General features: G+C 38.3%; 1 protein-coding gene across 7 annotated transcripts in view; it reads left to right on the top strand.

The window, feature by feature from the left end:
* Positions 1-22887, top strand: part of TAB3 (TGF-beta activated kinase 1 (MAP3K7) binding protein 3) — a 92755-nt gene that overhangs the window by 65731 nt on the left and 4137 nt on the right. For 3 of the 7 annotated variants that reach the window (XM_086387939.1, XM_086387938.1, XM_086387940.1), the window contains 3 exons: positions 5196-5289; positions 8661-8744; positions 14566-14667. In XM_086387939.1, coding sequence (XP_086244065.1) covers positions 5196-5289; positions 8661-8744; positions 14566-14667 — 280 coding nt within the window. Of the gene's footprint in view, positions 1-5195; positions 5290-8660; positions 8745-14565; positions 14678-22887 lie in introns of all 7 variants that reach the window. The other 4 variants (XM_086387944.1, XM_086387945.1, XM_086387941.1 and 1 more) reach the window with 2 other exon arrangements.

Genomic DNA, 22887 nt, shown 5'->3' with positions numbered 1-22887 from the left:
GACTCTAGATCATTATCAAGCAGAGTAATTTTAAGTGTAGATAATTGTAGAAACTAAGATAACAGTATGAACAGGAGTTGTAACGGGTTATAGAAGTACTGTCATGCATAGATTTGGGCCACATACTGTTAACAAATTGGTAACTATGTAAGTTCAACAGTTCTTAAAAACCTCAGACCCCAAATAGCATTTGACTCTTCAACATTGATTTAGCAAGCAATTTTTTCAGCTCATGAGTGTGGTCCAAAGTGAGGAGTTTAGTGTATACCTGCTAGAGGGAAGAATCGAGCCATCCCTCAAGAAATAACTTGAATACTATATATGGTAAGTGATCTGTGAGGTTGAGTGAGAAGTTGCCTCAGCTAGTCGATCTGCGTCCTCCATGTACTTTGCTCTCACTAGTCCTCTAAAGCGTTCTGTGTAGAACTCTTGTGTGTTCTTGAGGAAGCAACTTGCTCTATTCTTTTACCTGAAGGCATTCTTAACCTCTTTTGACCAAGGTTAAGTTCAGAGACAAAGGAGGGAAAGAGAAGCTAAGGGTTTAGGAGCTACTAGCTGATATAGTGGTTAGGACTTTGCCCCCGAAGGCAAGGGATATGGGTTTCATTCCTGGTTAGGGAAGTAAGATACTAGCTCTAATGGGAGACAACAGGAGACTGGGGGACTGCCAAGGTGATGCCGAATCCTTCTCTAGCACCCCTGGAGACTTAGGGATTGCAAACCTCATGCAGTATCCTTCTTTAGCATCCTCTCAGGAGACTTGGGGACTGCCAACCTAATGCCATATTCTTTTCTAGCATCACAGGATACTTAGGGATTACAAACCTCATGCAATATCCCTTCTCTAGCATCATCTCAGGAGACAGGAGATGCCTAAAGGATGGCAAACCTCATGCACTATCCTCTCCCATCGTCTCTGGAGACTTAGGGACTGCCAACCTGATGTTGTATCCTTCTCTAGCATTGTCTCAGGAGACTTAGGCATCACAAACCTTATACAGTATCCTTCTCCTAGCATCATTTCAGGAGACAGGAGACTGAGACGACTTAAGGATGGCAAACCTCATGCAGTATCCTTCTCTAGCTTCGTCTCAGGAGATGACTTAGGGATGGCAAACCTCTTGCACTATCCTCTCTCATCGTCTCAGGAGACAGCAGACATATGGACTGCCAACCTGATGCCATATCCTTTTCTAGCATCACAGGAGACAGGAGACTTAGGGATTGCAAACCACATGCAGTATCCCTTCTCTAGCATCATCTGAGGAGACAGGAGATGCCTAAGGGATGGCAAACCTGATGGTGCAGTTCTCCTGCATCATCTCAGAAGACTTAGGGATGGCAAGCCTGATACAGTATCCTTCTCTAGCATCATCACAGGAGACTTGGAGGACTGCAAACCTGTTGCAGTGTCCTTCTCTAGCATCCCAGGAAACAGGAGATTTAAGGATTGCACACCTGATCCAGTATCCTTCTCTTGCATCCATCTCTGGAGACAGGAGACTTAGGAATTGCAAACCTCATTCATTATCCTTCTGTAGAAACCCTCTATGGAGACAGGAAGCTTATTGTGTACAAACCTCATTCATTATCCTGCTATAGAAACGCTCTATAGATACAGAAGAGAGGAGACTCACTGATTACAAATCTGATTCATTTTCCTTTTTTAGAATCCCTCTATGGAGACAGGATACAGGAGACACTTTTATTGATTACAAACCTGATTCATTGTGCATCTATAGAATACCTCTGTGGAGATAGGAGACTTATTTATTAGAAACCTGATTCATTATCCTTCTATAGAATCCCTCTTTGTAGACAGGTAACAGGAGCCGTATTGATTACAAACCTGATTTAGTATCCTTCTCTAGAATCTGTGTATATAGACAGGATACACAAGACAGGAGGCACAACAGTAGACAGGCAATTCAGGAAACAGGAGTCACAGGAGACTGTCAACAACAGACAAAGGAGACAGGAGACAACACTTATTTATTACACACCTAATACATTATCCTTGTATAGAATTCCTCTATGGAGACAGGAAAACAGGAAATGACACCCTTTTATTGATTACAAACTTGATACATTATCCTTCTATAGAAACCCTCTATGGAGACAGGGAAAGAAGATGACACAGTTTTATTGATTACAAACCTGATATATTATCCTTCTATAGACTCCCTGTATGGAGACAAGAGATACTTGATTACAAACATGATTCATCATACTTCAATTCAAAATCAATTTTATGATGAAAAAACCCTCCCAGTGCACATGTGACTTTGAATCCCTCTTCTCCTATTTCACTTATACCTCCTTGGATAAGCTTACTTTCTTTATATTTGGTCTCTCTTCTACAATATCCACGACTACCCATCTCATAGAATTTTTTTACATATCCAGAAGAACCTAAGATAATATACATTACACAGTTTATATAATGCTTAACAAATAGTCTTACTACATAATTTTGATTTACAAAACAGTGGAAAAATATGCTTAAATCTGAAATGTTTTGAAAATACTTGATTTTCTTTTCATTTTAGGAACCTGTATAACATATAAATGTCAAAGCATTTAGTCAGAATTCCCTTTTTGTTCCTAGAGGCTCATTGCTAATGCTTATATGGCTTCTTTAACCAGTAGTACATGAACACCTGGTTAGAAACCCATGTGCCTCGTCAAACTGAAATGCATATTTGTGACCAACTATAGGTACAGTTGCAGAAACTTAGAGGATCAGCAAAATAATCTTTCCAAGGAGGACTGAAGTTGAAAAATGCCTAATAGCCATCATTTCTCTCAGGCTGTTGTTTGCAAAGCCTTTTATTAAATGCTGTGAGAGATGTCATCGCTTAACCACATCTGTATGCAAAAAGACATACATAGATCCATGAACCTGTACATGGGGGAAGAAAAGCTAATGTAACACAGTGAATCAATAGTGCTGGCCAACTACATGGTAATGATATTAACTACTTTGAGAGTTCTGAGATAGAACTCTGTTAGCTTTTTGCTAGTGGAGTTCAAAGAGGTGACAATTGCATGGAGAAGGGGGAAATTTAAGTTATACCTTGAAAGATAAATAAGATTTTACTCATCAGCGCTTCCACTTACTCCATCCCACAAGTTTTTTCCTCTTCATTGGTCTTCTGATTAATTGGGTGGTGGCATCAACCTACTCACAGTCCTGGATGCATAATCAAGGCAAAACCATGAAAGAACATCACTGGTCTTTGACCTTCTTCTCTCTGACAAATATTCTCCAACTGATAGAACAGGTGAATTAAGGTATTTCTGCCATGTTTTGTACAACAAGCTATTTTTTTCCTTAGAAATGTCAGATGTTAAGTATTCTGGAATTTTACAAACAAGCAAGGTTAAATGACACCAAACCCATCTTGAAATCCCACCTTCATGAAAATACAGTGTAGTTTCCTACAAATAGTAGTAATGGTCCAGAAACAGCTATTGTCCCCTCACTCCAAAGCTGTTAGGAGGCATAGGAATCTGACAGAAAAAAATCATAGTTCAGTGAGTACCAAGGGTTCTGTTGTCTTTGGAAATGAGCATGTTGACAAGAGCCTTTTGGTTGTTACTAGCAAATGTGCAGTGGCCTCTTGACTATAACGTTTATTATAGTTATTTCCATACCTGATTACACAGCTTCACTGTTCAAGACCACTCTACCTGAAATAGCCCCCTCTGCCCGCAAATATGTTAGAAGGATTTGCTCCTTTAGGTACTTGACTTTCTCCAAAATTCTACAAAGCAAAGACTAGATTCTTTGATATATTCCTGGGAAGACAGCATCACTTTTTGAAACCCTTGAACAAGTGCTTTACTACAATGCTCAGATGTGTTTTGCACTTTTAATAGTTAATATAGACAAGATGTAAGCATTTATTTTACATGTTAACATAGGAATGAGAAGAGCAATCCATGATAAGTATTTCTCAATGACGTTTTTGTTCCCCTATCATTCGAAGGGATTGCTGCACTTATTATAGACTGCCTGTTACATTACTTTCTTAAAACTTTTGACACCACCTAATTTAATGGACATTCCCAGATATTCTGAGATGTCCTAACAGGATAGTATCTTGTATCATTCAGAATTAACCCATTTCCTAGATTTTCCTTCCCTTTTATATTTAGCTTTTTAGTAAAACACCATGTTTAGCAGAAGATTATTTTCTTCTGTCTTCCTGTGATAGCAGATATTATCTTTTACTTCATGTAGTTACAGTCACCTTAGTAAGTGGTTTCCTAGCTGTACTGTGCTGAAAGCTTCATTACCTCTAGAGTCTAAACTCTGAACTTCATTTTTTACTGTACATATATGTGAATAGTAAAGACATTCAGAACTTTGGGGGAAGTAGAGGCTTCCAAAAAGCTTTACCCAATCGAAAAATAGGGCTCTTTTCACATTTCAGTGTCTCATGTTCATGTCAAGGCAGAAAGAAACAGACTTGGGGGGAGAATGGAATCTATTTGTTTCTGCAGTTTCCATGCACTAGGTTACTAGCTTTCTTTTATGTAGGAAAAACAGAAGATGCAAAGATTTCTAGAGACGTTTCTAAAGTAGACTTCTGTATAAATCCTGGATCTGCCCATTACGAGTTTTTAAGAACCTTGGGAAAATTATTTAACCTGTTTGTGCCTCAGCTTCATCATATATACCCTGGGGGTGATATCAGTACTTACCTGGGAAGATAATGTTGAGGCAAGAGTGAGAGACTTCTGGCGAACATAGTGCCTGACAGTTAGTAACTATTCATTAAAAGAAGTACCACTGTAATTTTTACCAGCCTTGACAAGACTAAAATCATGGAAACTGCTTGTTTACAAGGTTGTTGCTTAGTTTCCCTTACCATGCAAATGTAGAAAGAAAATATTCTCAATGCTCTGTGATTAATATATGGTAGTATTTGTATGAGAGAACATAGTGTAGTATGATAGCCCCACCACATTATGTGAGGATTTTGTTTTTATGTGTCCATATTGATGTCACCATTTCACCTATTCCTTGGAAAACATAGTATAAAGCCTTCTTAAACATGCCCTTTAAGGGATTAAGGCCATTTTCTTGGTAATAACCTATCAGAACAGTTAACATGAATACCAGTTCTTAAATGTTGGGCTTGATAATGACTTTCCCACAATTGCTATTTTGGGTCCTTTCTTACTAGCCTGAGGAAATGACAAGATTGAGAAGCATGAACAGACAACTCCAGATAAATGTTGACTGTACACTGAAAGAAGTTGACCTCCTTCAATCTAGAGGTATAGACTTGATTATTTGGTAAACCATAAGTAATACTGTGGTGTGTTATGCTGCTTCAATAGCAATCATTTTGGTTTTACAGATATAATGGGTAAAAACTACCTTTTATAAGATCACAGTCCTGGTATAGACATCCCTCACCTCACAGTCAGATCAGATTTGGGTGATCAAAAATAATTTTACTTATACAACTTCATCATTAAGTTCTTACCGTTTAGACTGTTTTATGGTGGCACTCTATATTTATCATCTTTTAGTCATAGACTATTTCATAAACTGTTGGGTTTTATTTCTAAAACACAGTAGATTTATGTGATAGTCATCTAAGATGTCTATGCAAACAGGGATCCCAACTCAGAACATCAGATTACTCAGTTTAAAAGGAAAATCTGTATTCCGTTTTCTTTGTTATGTGTTACATGAAAACATTCAACTATATCTTAGAGATTTCATTTTTGTGGCTTTCTTATTGAAGTCTACTACAGTAAAAGCTCCCCAAGTTCACTTTGATATACTCAGCTCACCAGGTTAGAGATATGCTTCATTTTCCTCTGTAAAATATCCAGCCATGAGGCTGCATTCTGGCAAGTCCACGTACTATTGCTCCCATCAGTTGAATTGTCTGCTTACCAACAGACAGTTGTGCCTGTTCTCAAACCTGCTTAGATTACAAAAGGATGGTAACTGGCATAATGTTTTTAAAATGGATATGGATGTAAGAAATGCTGCGTTTTCTATTAAAACGATAGGCAGATGCTTTATAAAGACTCAAGGGCAGACACTACAAAAACAGAGAGACTGTGAATTAGATATAGTGAAAACAACTGAAAAGGGCTATGAAGGAAAATCATAAACATCTAATAGGATTCTAGTCTCAAATTAACTGTTCTTAAAATATCTTTTTTTGCTGCATTCTAAAATGAAAACAGGAAATTATAGATCGCGTTACAGCAAACTAGCCTGCTGTCTGTTTTTGTAAATAGTTTCAGTGGAACATAGCCACACCCATTTCTCTACATATTGCCTGAGCCTGCTTTTGTGTTTGAACACCACAGTTGAGGGCTTACAACTGTATTTCAGGTCTACAAAACTTAAAATGTTTATTGTCTGGCCCTTTACAGTAAAAGTTTGCTCACCCCTACTTTAGGTCATCATTACAGGTAGAGTTTATTTCTGAAAGACAATATAGAAGTCTGGTCAACACACACAAAGAAAAGGTCTTGGTCTAACATTGAAATATTGCTTTGATCCTATTTTTCTATCCTTAAGGTTGCTGTGTAATTAATTGTTAACAATTCTGTGTGCGAGTCAGCCAACCCAACATTACTTACTGTTCTAAATTATGGCAGCTGAGAGAGCTTCTACTCTCTTTTCAAGTACCCCATTACCATTTTAAAGCTAGATTACACAGTAGAGGCAGGAGAATAAAAAGATATGGAACTTTGTGCAATAGACAGAAGCACATTTCCATGTGAAACTTAAGCACTCTGGTTGAGTACCCTTATTTTCAGAAGCCTAGGAACTCTACAGCCTAGTAGCTGTAAGCAGTGAAAGACACTGTATGGGAGATTATACAGACCACTGTTACTGTATTAGAAGGTTGCATCCATTATTTTGTTTCTGTGTTCTTTGAAGATAAACAAGAATCCCTGAAACATTGCATTAGGATATTTTTAGTAAAGGCCTTATAGGATCTAGAAATGAAAGCAGCAGTTGTAACTCAAGAAATTGAAGAAATAATATATACAGCATCTTAAACCATAAAAAGATCTAATAAATAAATTAAGTACCATTATGGCTTTCATGAGCCATCATGGGATTTGTTTTCAGAAAATTATTAAACGCAGCATAACTAAATGGAATAAAAGTACTTCTATAATAGGACCTGCAAGGAAAACTGTTCTTAAGGTTTTATAAACAAAGACCTACCTGTGTTTTTGGTCTCCAGTGGGCCACAAAGAGCTCTTTTTGGTACTGTGTTAGTCGCTCAGTGGTGTCCGACTGTGTGATCTCATGGACTGTAGCCTGCCAGGCTCCTCTGTCCATGGAATGCTCCAGGCAAGAATACTGGAGTGACTTGCCATTTCCTTCTCCAGGGTGTCTTCCCGACCCAAGGGTCGAATCTGGGTCTGTTGCATTGTAGGCAGATTCTAATCTCCCTTCATAAGGGGTCCAAATATATCTACTTTATACTAAGTTCCATTCTTACATTCTCTGGAAAATTTTGTACTGAGTTTCCAACCTTAACTTTTCATCTAGAGATTCTAGACATTTTCTGACATGCAGCATTTGGATTTGATAGTTATCAGTACATGACTTGATAAAAGGCAGCTTTATTTTTACTTTTGGTGAGCAAAACTTTCTTGGGGAAAATAACTGGGTTTAAAATTCAGGAGATTCAATGTATTTAAGCTATCAGTACCACACAACATCCTCTGTGAATAAGCATGGATACAGTTTAAAAGCTTAACTGGAACTGTGCAGAACTACTGGCAGGTTGCAATGACAAGTTCACAGATGTGAACATAGGACCCAAAACTGGCATTGGATCAAAACCGACCTTAGAGAAATCATGTCAGGAAAAGGAGCTAAAACAGAAACTGTATCAAGGAGTAAACAGTTTAAATGAGAGAGATGAGATTGTTCTATTATTCTGAAATTGACAGCATATCATTTTTTTTTTTTTTATTGATAAGTCTATGGGCAACGTTCGGAGAAGGAAATGGCAACCCACTCCAGTGTTCTTGCCTGGAGAATCCCGGGACAGAGAAGCCTGGTGGGCAGCCATCTATGGGGTCGCGCAGAGTCAGACATGACTGAAGTGACTTAGCAGTAGCAGCAGCATAGGCAACATTGAAGATTCTCCTTTTCTTAAAGATTGGAATACCTAAACTGCTAATATCATAACAACTTCAATAATCTTTGTCAGTGTATATGTATAGATGATTATTTACCTGAATTTATAATGAATAAAAATTTAAGGTAAATACAACAGACACAAACGTAAGCAGTGTCATGGTTTTGTTTATTAACATCAAAACAAACAGGGAAATCAGTTCAGTCATCCTTTCATTTCTCTTCTTCATTTACCTAGCTGTGCCACATATTTAATCCTGTGAAAAGAGATAAGCTTTATAGTTAAAAAATGTTCCTTTGCGTGATAGATTGTAGAAGGACACTTGGGTCCTTTCTCACAATGCTTAAATGCTTTCAGTGAGAGAACAGTAGGATAGTATAATGAATTATAAACTCCTGGAAAACCAGCTCCCCTTTTTACGTATTTTTTTTCCTCCTATATTTTCCCTAACAAAAAAATGCATATAACAGGAGAAAGACCCCTAAATGCCTGCTGATTTTATTTTCTTTATAGGAAACTTTGATCCAAAAGCTATGAATAACTTTTATGACAACATAGAACCTGGTCCAGTTGTACCACCCAAGCCACCTAAAAAAGGTGAGTAGCAAAATGTCACAGACGTCACAGAAATGTATTTGAAAACCATTTTGGAGTTCATCTAAAAAGCTAAAGAAATTTCATTAGAGATAGCATTTTAAATGTTATGCTATTGATAAACTTTACTTTCTAAAAAACTACAAAACTAACTCTGAGAGTTATTGTCAAGGGTAACTAAAATGGAATATATAATTTATTTTTTTTAAATAGCTTTCAGTTCAGTTCAGTCGCTCAGTCGTGTCCGACTTTTTGCAACCCCATGAACCACAGCACAACAGGCCTCCCTGTCCATCACCAACTCCTGGAATCCACCCAAACCCACGTCCATTGAGTTGGTGATGCCGTCCAACCATCTCATCCTCTTTCGTCCCCTACTTCTCCTGCCCTCAATCTTTCCCAGCATCAGGGTCTTTTCCAATGAGTCAGCTGTTCACATCAAGTGGCTAGAGTATTGGAGTTTCAGCTTCAGCATCAGTCCTTCCAATGAATATTCAGGACTGATTTCCTTTAGGATGGACTGATTGGATCTCCTTGCCATCCAAGGGACTCTCAAGAGTCTTCTCCAACACCAGAGTTCAAAATCATCAATTCTTCAGTGCTCAGCTTTCTTTATGGTCCAACTCTCACATCCATACATGACCACTGGAAAAACCATAGCTTTGACTAGATGGACCTTTGTCGGCAAAGTAACGTCTCTGCTTTTTAATATGCTGTATAGGTTGGTCACAGCTTTTCTTCCAAGGAGCAAATGTCTTTTAATTTCATGGCTGCAGTCACCATCTGCAGTGATTTTGGAGCCCAGAAAAATAAAGTCAGCCATTGTTTCCCCATCTGTTTGCCATGAAGTGATTGGACTGGATGCCATGATCTTAGTTTTCCGAATGTTGAGCTTTAAGCCAGCTTTTTCACTCTCCTCTTTCACTTTCATCACGAGGCTCTTTAGTTCTTCTTCACTTTCTGCCGTAACGGTGGTGTCATCTGCATATCTCGGAGAAGGCAATGGCAACCCACTCTAGTACTCTTGCCTGGAAAATCCCATGGACGGAGGAGCCTGGTAGGCTGCAGTCCATGGGGTCACAAAGAGTTCGACACGACTGAGCAACTTCACTTTCACTTTTCACTTTCATGCATTGGAGAAGGAAATGGCAACCCACTCCAGTGTTCTTGCCTGGAGAGTCCCAGGGATGGCAGAACCTGGTGGGCTGATGTCTATGGGGTCACACAGATTCTGACACGACTGAAGCGACTTAGCAGCAGCACTATCTGCATATCTGAGGTTATTGATAATTTCTCCCCGCAATCTTGGTTCCAGCTTGTGCTTCCTCCAGCCCTGCGTTTCTCATGATGTACTCTGCATATAAGTTAAATAAGCAAGGTGACAGTATACAGCCTTGATGTACTCCCTTTCCTATTTGGAACCCTTCTGTTGTTCCATGTCCATTTCTAACTGTTGCTTCATGAAACCTGCATACAGGTTTCTCAAGAGGCAGGTCAGGTGGTCTGGTATGCCCATCTCTTTCAGAACTTTCCACAGTTTATTGTGATCCACACAGTCAAAGGCTTTGGCATAGTCAATAAAGCAGAAATAGATGTTTTTCTGAAACTCTCTTGCTTGTTCTATGATCCAGAGGATGTTGGCAATTTGATCTCTGGTTCCTCTGCCTTTTCTAAAACCAGCTTGAACATCAGGAAGTTCACAGTTCACATATTGCTGAAGCCTGGCTTGGAGAATTTTAAGCATCACTTTACTAGCGTGTGAGATGAGTGCAACTGTCTGGTAGTTTGAGCATTCTTTGGCATTGCCTTTCTTTGGGATTGGAATGGAAACTGACCTTTTCCAGTCCTGTGGCCACTGCTGAGTTTTCCAAATTTGCTGGCATACTGAGTGCAGCACTTTCACAGCATCATCTTTCAGGATTTGAAATAGGTCATTTGAAATAGGAATTCCATCACCTCCACTAGCTTTGTTCATAGTGATGTTTCCTAAGGCCCACTTGACTTCACATTCCAGGATGTCCTGCTCTAGGTGAGTGATTACACCATCGTGATTATCTGGGTCGTGAAGATCTTTTTTGTACAGTTCTTCTGTGTATTCTTGCCACCTCTTCTTAATATCTTCTGTTTTTGTTAGGTCCCTACCATTTCTGTCCTTTATCGAGCCCATCTTTACATGAAATGTTCCCTTGGTCTCTCTAATTTTCTTGAAGAGATCTCTAGTCTTTCCCATTCTGTTGTTTTCCTCTATTTCTTTGCATTGATCGCTGAGAAAGGCTTTCTTATCTCTCCTTGCTATTCTTTGGAACCCTGCATTCAAATGGGTATATCTTTCCTTTTCTCGTTTGCTTTTTGCTTCTTTTCTTTTCACAGCTATTTGTAAAGCCTCCTCAGATAGCCATTTTGCTTTTTTGCATTTCTTTTCCATGGGGATGGTCTTGATCCCTGTCTCCTGTACAATGTCACGAACCTCTGTCCATAGTTTATTAGGCACTCTATCAGAATTAGTCCCTTAAATCTGTTTCTCACTTTCACTATAGTATAGTCATAAGTGATTTGATTTAGGTCATACCTGGATGGTCTAGTGGTTTTCTCTACTTTCTTCAATTTCTAGGATTGAGAGGCCACAAAAGAATCCTTGTGTATTTAACAGGTGGGCATAGCAATTAGATTGACACTAGGTGTCTCTTCATCAAAGGCAAAATAAATGCTACACAACCAAGATTTGGAGGAGTCACTTTTGCATACTCTTAAATCATTTCTGTGTGATATACTGAACTTCCAATTAATCATTTTCTTCTCCATTCTAGTAATTCTCAAGAATGTCGTGAACTATGCATTTCATATCTTAATGTTTTTTTGCTTAATCTCTTTTTGCTTTAAGCAACTCAAGATAGACTGATCATGAAGACATAATATTGATACTGGAAAATGCATTACCTAAGGATGTAACATTTTATAATCTCAAAACTTAAAGCAGAATTGAAAATTCTACACAAATGATGTTACTTGCGCTACAGTACTTAAATTTTGGTTGAACAGCTTTGTGTGCAACAAAGTGTTTTAAGTATTTCATTTATAGGTTGCAATGGAGTACATGTTATTTCCATTGTTTAATAGTACTATGGATATTTCAACTGACCTGAATTTAAAATAGCCTCCTGCTGTCTAAAAACAGTGTGAAAAGAATCTTAATGGATGACTACCACGTACCAGATTTGTGTCTATAGTGGTAATCCAATGAATTGATTCAAGGGCTGTCATGGAAGAATCACCCTATTTAAGGGATATATCCAGTGTGAACCACCTTATTAGCATAAATTCTATGGTTTGAAGGGCCCACCATATTTAATAAAAATACTTCTATCTCTTGGGAAATTTCAAGATTTTAGAGCTAATCTTCTAGGAGCTAGGGACAAAACTAGACCTCTCTTTGAGCAAGGCCTGATTCTTTACAGTAGTACATAGAAGGAAATTTATAGCTTTAAATGCTCATGTAAGACAAGGAGATCTAATATCAGTGACATACAATTCTACCTAAGAATCAAGAAAAGAACCAAAGTGGAAGAAAGAAAATATAAGAACCATTGATGACATAAAAATAACAGAGAAAGTTATCAAAACCAAACATTTGATCTTTGAAGAATAAAAAAACAGGAAAAAACCAGATTACCAAAATCAGAAATGAAAAGATAGGATGAAATAACTGTTAATAGTTGTGTATGTAATTAAAGAAATTGAATCCATTATCAAAAGTTTCCCCACAATGAAAACTTCAGAACTGGATGGTTACACTAATGATCCCCATAGAAATCAAGTATTTAATGAAGAGATAATACCAATCATACAAACTCTGAGGAAACAGAAGGAAGGAAAGCATCTAATTTTCTTATGAAACCAGTAGGACTCTGATTCCAAAACCTGATGCACATTACCTAACTCCCAAAAAGAAAACAAACTTACAGATCAAATCCTCATGAACATAAAAGCCAAAAAAATGAATAAAATATTAACAATATAAAAATAATACATCATGACCAACTTGGGTTTAAGCTCAAGAATGCAGTGTTCAGAAAATAAAGGAAAAAAGCATACAATCATTTCATTATACAGGAGAAAACATCTGATAGAATTCAGTAGCCATTCCAGATGACATAATTATTTGTGAAGAAAATCTAGAGCTACCCAGAAATGACAATTAGAATCAATAAGTGACACTTATTAATAAATTAACCAGAGATATGTACATTGACTATGATAAAACACTACCAAAAGAAATCAAACAATACCTAAATAGTCATAAACCATGTCTTTTTTAAAAATCAATATTGTTCAGATACCTATTCTTTTCATACTGATGAAATACCAATTTTAACTGTAACTTTTCTTTTTTTGGTATGCATTAATCTGATTCTGAAATTCATATGGAAATACACAAGACTTAGAATATCCAAGTGGAATATAGATGTTTATCCGAATAAGTTTGATAATTTGAGAGAAGGAAAGACACAGAAACCTTTTTAGACTAGACTTTGCAGTTAAGCAACATATGTGTGTGTGTAAGCTCTTCAGCTGATTGAGAAAGTATCCCCCCCACCTTGACTTAACAGTGGAGAGGGCACTGACCTTGCTGTCATACAACTTTAGCACTGGTTCTGATTGTCTTGGCCACCTGACCTTGTTTATATCCAGTTTGTACACCAATAGAGGTCATCAGTCCAAATATTTAGCTTCTTTACGGGGTTGTTGTAAGACTCAGTGAGAAGGAGGTATGTGATGCTATAAAAGGGGTTACAAATCTAAGAAATAGAACTTATTCTTTAGCACCTAAAGGAGATGTTTACTCTGCTTCACAACACTTACATTGTGAAACACTGGTCTCCAAAGGTTGGTTGAACTAGAGGACTGCTTATAGGCTCAGAGCGGATTACAAAATTTTAAATGTTTGTTTCTTAAGGTTAAATACTATGAAGTCTGCCTTTTTTGACTTTTGTGTATGTGTTAGTCACTCAGTCGTGTCCACCTGTTTGTGATCCCATGAACTGTAGCCCACCAGGCTCCTCTGACCACAGGATTTCCCAGGCAAGAATACTGGAGTGGGTTGCCATTTCCTTCTCCAGGACATCTTTCCAACCCAGGGATCAAATCCAGGTCTCCCACATTGCAGCCAGACTACTGTTTTCACTTAATACAAAACACTGCTTACTGATTACCTAAAAATTAATAGAAACAGTATTCTAGCCAGAAATGGATATGGCTGCAGTCCATGTTGTGAGGGCTGCTGGACTTCTGCACACATAGGTAACTGGAATTTATGAACAACTGGGGAGTATGTGTTACCAGTACATAATATTACTTTCAGTTGGTTTTGATTTTTCAAGTACTATTTTGGTTCTTTATTTATGAAATGCTGTAGTCTACTGTTACCTTTAATGTGGATAGTGGACTTTAAACCCATAATTTTCTAGTAACTATTGGTTAATCAGGGAATTGGTAAAGTATAATGTCCCAAATTTTGTGTTCATACCGACATTTAATTATTAGCACTAAGTTTGCACCCTAACTCACTCGAACCTGGGAATTTGGTGAAATCAGGCATGCATTCCAAGTAATGAGAGAGGATGAAAAAACTTTTAAGAGCCATTCTGGATAGGTTGTAAAGGCAGTATTAAATACGGCCCTTGCCTTCCTGGGAGAACTAGTGGTAACATCAAGTAACAAAGAATAAATACTGCATGTGTCCTGTGAAAGATTCTTGAGAGCCTGTCCACTCTCTTCTAATGAACGGCTTGATCCCTTCTTCCTGGCTTTGCTTCTTCTCATGCAGACTCATCAGACCCCTGCACAATTGAGAGGAAAGCCCGAAGAATTAGCGTGACCTCCAGAGTACAGGAGGACGTCCATGACACCCAGGCAGCAGCTGCAGATGGTTTGTACTTGTATGTCTAGACTTTGTGCAGTGTCCAAACACGTGTTAACCCATGTAGAGTTATCATAAGTAAAGGTCAACCTTTTTTTCCTTTAAGACATTACTCTTTACTGAGTTTCTAAAGCTGTGCAGTCCAATAGCAACAGAATTAGAGCCACATACATGATTTAAAATTTTCTCTTAGCCAAAGTTTTATAAGAGTGAACTGGGTTTTTTGTACCTTATTTCATACTTTTCAAAATTTGGTATATATTTTCTATTTACAGCACATCTCAATTCAGAGTGACTGCATATCAAGTGGCTAGTGGCCCACCATATATGGACAGATTCTTATAAAATAATAGTGTCTAGTCTTCCCAGGTGGCTCAGACAATAGAGTCTGCCTGCAATGCAGGAGACACAGGTTTGATCCCTGGGTCTGCAAGATCCCCTGGAGAAGGAAATGGCAATCCACTCCAGTATGCTGGCCTGGAGAACTCCATAGACGGAGAAGCCTGGCAGGTCCCAATCCATGGGGTTGCAAAGAGTTGGATATGACTGAGTGACTAACACACTCAACACAGAAAATAAGGCCACACTTGATACTTCTTAAATTCCCCTAAATGCAGAAATAGTATACAACTAGGTAAAAAGGTCTCCACCATAGGAACAAACCAAGCATGAAACTACATTGTACTTCATATAATTACAGAACAAATCCTTTCTTTGCCTACTTGGCATAGTTCTAGTTATTTGAAAAATAACTTTTCTATGAGGTTATCTGTAAAACTATAGAAAATGTTGAGAATTTTTTACAGTTTGAGTTGTATCCTTTTGATCAGTTTCTCCTATGTTCCCATTATTATATAATATAAACAATATGGATTAACCTGTAAGTTGCTAACTTTTGACATTTGTAAGACAGTCATTTTTATGAAAAATTGGCCAATTAAGTTTAATCCATTTAAAAATAGTCTTAAAGGAAACGTTCAGTTCTTATTTGTATATAAATATGCATATTCTTTAGATGTTTTGTTTTCCATGAGGCATGAGACATCTTTGCTTTTTAATATTCCATAAAACATTTCACACCTTAAATCAAATGAAAGCAAACATCTTTGGGATTTTACATGCTTTTATTTAAGCAGTTTCCCGACAATGACTGTTAGTTGCTCAGCAGTGTCCGACTCTTTGTGACCCCGTGGACTGACTGTAGCCCTCCAGGCAAGAGTACTGGACCGGGAACCTATTCCCTTCCCCAGGGTGTCTTTCCGACCCAGGGATCAAACCTGGGTCTCCTGCATTGCAAATGGATTCTTTACCATCTGAGCCACCAGGGAATGTGGTGCTAGTGGTAAAGAACCCACCTGCAATGCAGGAGACCCAAGAGACACTGGTTTGATCCCTGGGTCAGGAAGATTGCTTGAAAGAGATTTAAGGCATGGCACTCCAGGAACCCACTCCAGGATTCTTGCCTGGAGAATTCCATGGACAGAGGAGCCTAGCGAGTTACAGTCCCTAGGGTCACAGAGAGTCGGACACAACTTAAGTGACTTAGCACACAAGCACGCACCCTATGATGAAATGAGCAGTGTCTTTTTTTTAGGACCAACAATAATTCTTAGATGCCTTTTACATATTTTTTGATTAGTTACTTCTGCATGACTTGCTGTTCCAAATTACATTGTTACAGTATTGAAGAGTAACAGAACATGCCATCCCAAAATATGCCTCTTTGGCATTAGGATTATTCTGAGCAACTGCAGATACTAGAAAGCTCAGAAAACAGAATATTAGTTATACCCTTTTGTAAGGGACATTTACATTTATAAAGGCAGTCTCCTTCTGTGTCTCTCTTGTGACTCTAAATGACAAGAGCATCAATGGAGAAGGCACTGACTTAAATCTGCATAACAAACCTTGTGCTTATTTACTCTGCTTTTCCTGGTAAACTCCATACACACTCCAATCTCTTCTGTCTTAGCTGAAGATGCTAAAATTTCAGCCATCTCAGCAAGTTACTCAGTTTTCCTGGGTATCACTCATGTATACAGGAGTATACATGTTAATAAACTTTAATCTTTTATTGCAGGGGTGTCTCAGCCAAGAACTGAGAAAGGTAGAGGAAAAAGAATTTTTCTCCCCTACAGTCAAAACAGTGAAGAGAGCCCCAGGTACCCTAGATTAGTTAGTTTAAAAGATTTTCCAGTTATTTCTGTAGGTTAGAAAAAAGGAGTTTGAAAAACCTTTATATATTAAACATTTGCATTGCCACAATCTAAAACTGAAAGCTGTGTTTGGAGTTAGCACAGAAAGATGGAATATAACAGTTTATGGGTTTAACATCTGAACTTTTCTGACTATGATAAATTCTTCACAAAATAACAAGTTCCCTGCCCTAGAAAAGCATAAAGACTACTATTCAAGAGAGGACCTTTAATGGAAATGGCATACAGCACATTTTTCCTCAAACAGAAGCTTCAACAGAAGTGTCTTTTATTCCTCCATATAAGACAACAGATACAACTATTATACTTACATCTTTAGGAGTCATGAGCCTGTTGATGCAAAAAAAAAAAAAAAATAGTTGATCTGCAGAATAAATGAAAAATTTTATTTGAGCTAACCTGAGAATTATAATCTGGGAGAGAGTCTTTGAGAAAGTACTGAGGACCGTTCCATCCATTTGAGGTCAAAGCACAGTTATAAGGAGGAACACCATTGGGTTCATAAGCAAACATGTGAACAGTTATTAAATTAATTGGCATACTGGCCTGGCCCAGCATCTTGGATCAACTGTCTACTTCCTGCGTGTCTTCTCCTCATCCTGGTGATCTGGTAGCACTGGTCTTCATCCATTTGGGATGTCAGAAGTAGGAGTTGCAGAGCCTGATACAGCCCCTTCCAGTGTGGCTATAAAGAATCCTTTATCTAATGTATTTTCCAGTATGCATACTCTCCTTGTTGCAGGTCATGGGGCATTTGATCTTCATCCAAAGATAGATTACTGAAACAACCTTTACAGTAATTAGTCTTGGGCAATAAATACAAAAACCTCAAAGACAACATGAGAACATAATGTCCTTAGTAGAATTTTTCCCTCTAAAATTACCCTCATTTGTATAGAATATCGCCAAATTAAGATTTGCAAAATAAGTCTGGCTTCAGTAAACTTGCTTGAAAGTCATAATTAGCTTGAAGGGAAGGGTTTCTTTATATATGGAAAATACAAGTTCAAACCCAAAATATTTCAGAGGGAAAAATATTATATTCATCAATTCACTGAGTCCTATGTGACTAATCTTTGATCTTGTTATTCTGTTAATCAGATTTAAGAAGCCATCAAGCTTGTCATTCTTCTAATTTCTTACCCAGTTCAGTGGTATGATCTGAAAGTTATTAGAAACCTATCTTATACCAATCAGAAAGTCCTCTCTATATATCTTCTTGAAGATGAAGCTTTTTTTTGCAGAAATCATCAGAATAAAGCAGTAAAGGTCTCTACAGGACTTAAAAAGGCATCTTTAAAAGATCTGACTACAATGCAAATGAACAAAAATTTTCCTATTTCTGTGGCATTACCATGATTTATGATAATTATGACTGATAACATTTTGTTAGTGTGTACCATGTACCAGGTTTTTAGGAACTCAATATAATTTCTACATCTGCCCATATAATATAACCTAAGAAGATTTGTCACCATTTGACCACGCTCCCCATGTAATTTAACATATCAGATAAGCCTAATTAATTTATTATCTCTTCTTTGATAAGTAGAGGAAACATTTCTCTTGAGGTGTTCCAGGAGCCCTTTGGAAAAACCTCAGAGTTATCTAAGAAGTCAAAAGAATTTCACTTAGAATGTGATCTTAAGGAATTTTGTCAAAAATATTAAGGTCTCAAAGCACTTAGTCACAAACAGGATCACGAGTAGTTCGTGATCATGCTTCACGATTATTGTGAAGCAATACTTATTTTCCCTTAGTCAAAATGACAATAAAAGGTTTCAAAACCAAATACAGAAAGGTATAACAGATTGCTTAAAATGTAAAGGAACTTTACAATATGTTATCAGAAGCAGATTAATATTAGAAGAAAATTTTGAAAACCAAATTCAGGTTTTGTACCATTTTTCCCTTTAATATTAAAATTCATATACTCAAATTTACTTAGTCCTGACCACCCATAGAATTCCATTCTTAAGATTCTTTTCTCATAAACTTTCTTCAACTTTCTATATTCATATTAATTTGTTCCTTATTTTCTTTCCCATTTAGAAATAACCAGCTTTATGACAAAATTACTTCCCATTCCATTAACAAAACACATTTTCATTTCTTATACCTTTTTCTTCCTTGCATACAAAGATGTTTTCCTTATTAGAAACCTTCAGTTCAGTTCATTCGCTCAGTCGTGTCCGACTCTTTGCGACCCCATGAATCGCAGCACACCAGCCCTCCCTGTCCATCACCAACTCCCGGAGTTCACTCAGACTCACGTCCATCGAGTCAGTGATGCCATCCAGCCATCTCATCCTCTTCGTCCCCTTCTCCTCCTGCCCCCAATCCCTCCCAGCATCAGAGTCTTTTCCAATGAGTCAACTCTTTGCATGAGGTGGCCAAAGTACTGGAGTTTCAGCTTTAGCATCATTCCTTCCAAAGAAATCCCAGGGCTGATCTCCTTGCAGTTCAAGGGACTCTCAAGAGTCTTCTCTAACACCACAGTTCAAAAGCATCAATTCTTCGGCGCTCAGCTTTCTTCACAGTCCAACTCTCACGTCCATACATGACCACTGGAAAAACCATAGCCTTGACTAGACGAACCTTTGTTGGCAAAGTAATGTCTCTGCTTTTGAATATGCTATCTAGGTTGGTCATAACTTTCCTTCCAAGCAGTAAGCGTCTTTTAATTTCATGGCTGCAGTCACCATCTGCAGTGATTTTGGAGCCCCCAAAAATAAAGTCTGACACTGTTTCCACTGTTTCTAGCAAAAACTTAAGAAACAAGTAATTATGAACTGGTTTGCCAATCAGGAAATGCTGGCATGACAAACTGGACATATACGATAACCCAGTTTCTTTTTTTTGTTATTGTTTATTAACACAAGCCTCTTAAGATAAATAGAAGAGATTTGGGGCATGTTAAAGGATTGTGGGCTTTGGACTGTTCTGGAGCCACACCTCTGGTTCTGTAAAAACTTGTTTTGTAAAACAAGCACAGCTCTTTTTAATTTCTCAAAGGAGTGCATGGCCAGCTTAATGACATCAAAGGACTGATACGCCCATCCACCTTTGGTAGAATGTTTCTCATTTCCTCATTTAACTTAGTGTGTGCGTGCATGCCCATTCATTCAATCATGTCTGACTCTTCTGCAGCTCCATGGACTGTAGCCCACCCAGCTACTCTGTCCATGGGATTTCTCAGACAAGAATACTGGAGCTGGTTGCCATTTCCTTCTCCAGGAGATCTTCCCGACCCAGGGATCAAACCCATATCTCTTGTGTCTCCTGCATTGGCAGACAGATTCTTTGCTACTCAGCCACCAGAGAAAGCCCCATTTAGTTTGGGGAGAAGCCAAAAAAAAAATCCAGTCAGGCTCTGAATATCAGATACATATCAGTTTAGTCAGAAGTGGCCTCCCATCTTGATTATCTGTTTACAAAAACTTTTGAGGGTCCACCCTGGGTTTAAGAAATTCTTTACCTAGAGCACTCAGTTCAGTCTTTGATATGAAGATGCTTACATACAGTCTTAGGTGGTCTCATTTCTAATAACCATTTAATACTCTTCAGAGTGGAAGGGTAACTCAGAGAATTACTAGAATACAAAGACTCAAAGGACAGAGGAGAGCATAATTATGTCAGCTTATAAAGTTTTTGTTTAGGTACCTTTCATTGATGTTATGTGGGGAGTTTTGAAGCCTTTGGGGGCTTCTGCATACCAATTAAATACCTATTAATACAGTATTTCAGGATGAGAGCTCTCTAAAATGTTAACAATTTAGAAGACTTACCAACTTAAAGGATCCAAGGAGCTAGCCCTATATTTTCTCCTGCTAACCTCAGTTTGGAAAAGAGAACGACTCTCATCACTTTTATTTCCAGTAAAGGGATCCAGGAGAGAGTGACATGACAAGCCTATTCTGCTAGGCTTTCTCTCAGTGCAGTTTTGGAGTGCCCAAGAATCCCACCTTGGCCGTTCCAGGGTGGGATTTCCTTTAATTCCTAATTATTTAAGTACTTGTAAGCATACAGAAACCCAGCTGGTATCCCAATAGGTTGCTGTCCACCTGGAAGCTGTTGGGCCTGAGGCACAGTTTCCCAGTATTGATTTAGTGGTCGAATTTCAATATGCATATAATCTGAACTTTCTGAGGACACTGTGGTGGATCAGATAGATGCTGCTTCTCACTGTAGTTCCCCAAAGAGTTGCCCTTGGCTCAGTTTCTTCCTCTTGACAGTCTACTATGCCTGTGGGTCATCAGAGCACTGGATGATTTATCCTTACTATGTGCATCCTTAGAAGAGCAGTATTTAATTTACGGTTATAGTGGAGTTCTGCTGCTGCACCACCACTGCCAGTCACAAGGATTGATCTTCAGACACTAACGCTAGGTTGTCAGTCACCCGAGAACACCACGTGGCTGAAAGGAGCAAATGTCCTGTGTTCTTAGGAGCTAAATAATGCAGTCTCTGTTTTACTCCCAGAAGTTTTTTTCCAGCCATATAGCAACTTTTTTCTTTTTAATTTAGGCCAGTTTACCAAAAACACAACCACCTGTGTTTCCCTATGTCTCCTGCCCAAGATCCCCTCCATCCTTGTGTAGGAAATGCATGTGGGACTCTTAAAAGAGTCCAGGTCTTAAAAACAGCTCAAATAAAATTTTTAGGATTATCAAGGCAATAAGATCCAGATATCAGAAGAACTCACTGAAACACCTAAGAAGTACCAAGAAGCTGGTGGGGCTTAATGGGTCCATGCTGGTATCGGGTGCTGATTTGGGGTAGACTCCAGCTGTCCTCATGGGTGTATCTGATATCCTGCCAGCTTCACTATGCATATATCAATGAAAAAATCAGTAGTTGATCTCAGAAAGAAATGGAAAATTTTATTTGAACCCACCTGAGGATTATAACCTGGGAGACAGAAAGCTGTGAGGACTTAGAAATCCAAGTACAGTTCTGCAAGTTTTAGACAAAGGATTATAATGTGTCAGATAATGTGTCAACAGTTTATACAATCCAGAACTGCATGTACAAAGTGAGGAGTGGGTCATCCTGACCCTTTACAAGATTAAGAAGGAATGGTATCTCCTAAGGAGATTGGGTTGATACAAATGGACAGTACATGCTAAAGGGGAAGGAGGAAGCCCAAACAGGCAGAAAATAATTTTCTATTTAGGGGGCATGCCATAAAATACAACTATTACTTCATCAAGCTATAAGATACAAGGTGGATGCTAATGGGCAGTTAAAAGCAACAGTTGAAGCCAGAGTCAACAAACCCATCTCCTTTTTATAGTCACGAATAGGCTGGAAAAGCCAGTGTTTTTCTGTTCTACTGGAAGGTTGAGAACACCTTCCTGATTGAGCCTCAGCCTTACTATACCTGCAAAAAGGTTCAGGGTCTAAAACTCAGTTCTCGTTACCTCTTGGGGAATAGTCACACAGCGATTTGTCATTAAAGACCAACTGATAAAGCACATTTCCAATGGACAGTGTGCTTAACCCCAGATGGTAACTGATTAAAGCTTCCCCAGATCTCAGTTTCTTTTGTCACCTGCTTAGGAAGGCTGCTTACCTTAGATCTTAATTCCATTTGCAGTTTTTAGTGAGGATTTCTAGGTGTATGGGTAGATTTCCCCAGCCTGCTGACCTTGTTCAGATTCCAGGGTGGTTTTCCAGCTGGAACTTGGGAGCCTGCCAGTCCCTAAACCCACTTTCAGTAGGTACTGTTCATGGAAGGCAACTCTAAAAGCAAAGAACCTTTTTGAGTACAAGGCCAGAGAGAATGAGGACCTAGGAGGAATATAAATTTTAAGTTTTTTGTAAATCCTGAGGACCACCATAAGGCTGCCAGCATTTTATATTGCCAAGTATAGACATGTTTAATAACTCACATCTGAAAGATCTTTCAGTTTATTGACAAAAGGCAGAGAAGAACTGAGGATAAAAGTCATATTGAATGAATTTAGCTTCATGAAAAACGACAGTCTTTTATATTTCTGTTTTAACCTTT

This window comes from Bos grunniens, chromosome X (genome assembly GCF_055505025.1).
Source record: "Bos grunniens cultivar Pamir isolate PY7600 chromosome X, Bosgru_T2T1.0, whole genome shotgun sequence".
In the NCBI taxonomy this organism is placed as follows: domain Eukaryota; kingdom Metazoa; phylum Chordata; class Mammalia; order Artiodactyla; family Bovidae; genus Bos; species Bos grunniens.
This window is presented reverse-complemented; position numbering and strand designations above follow the sequence as displayed.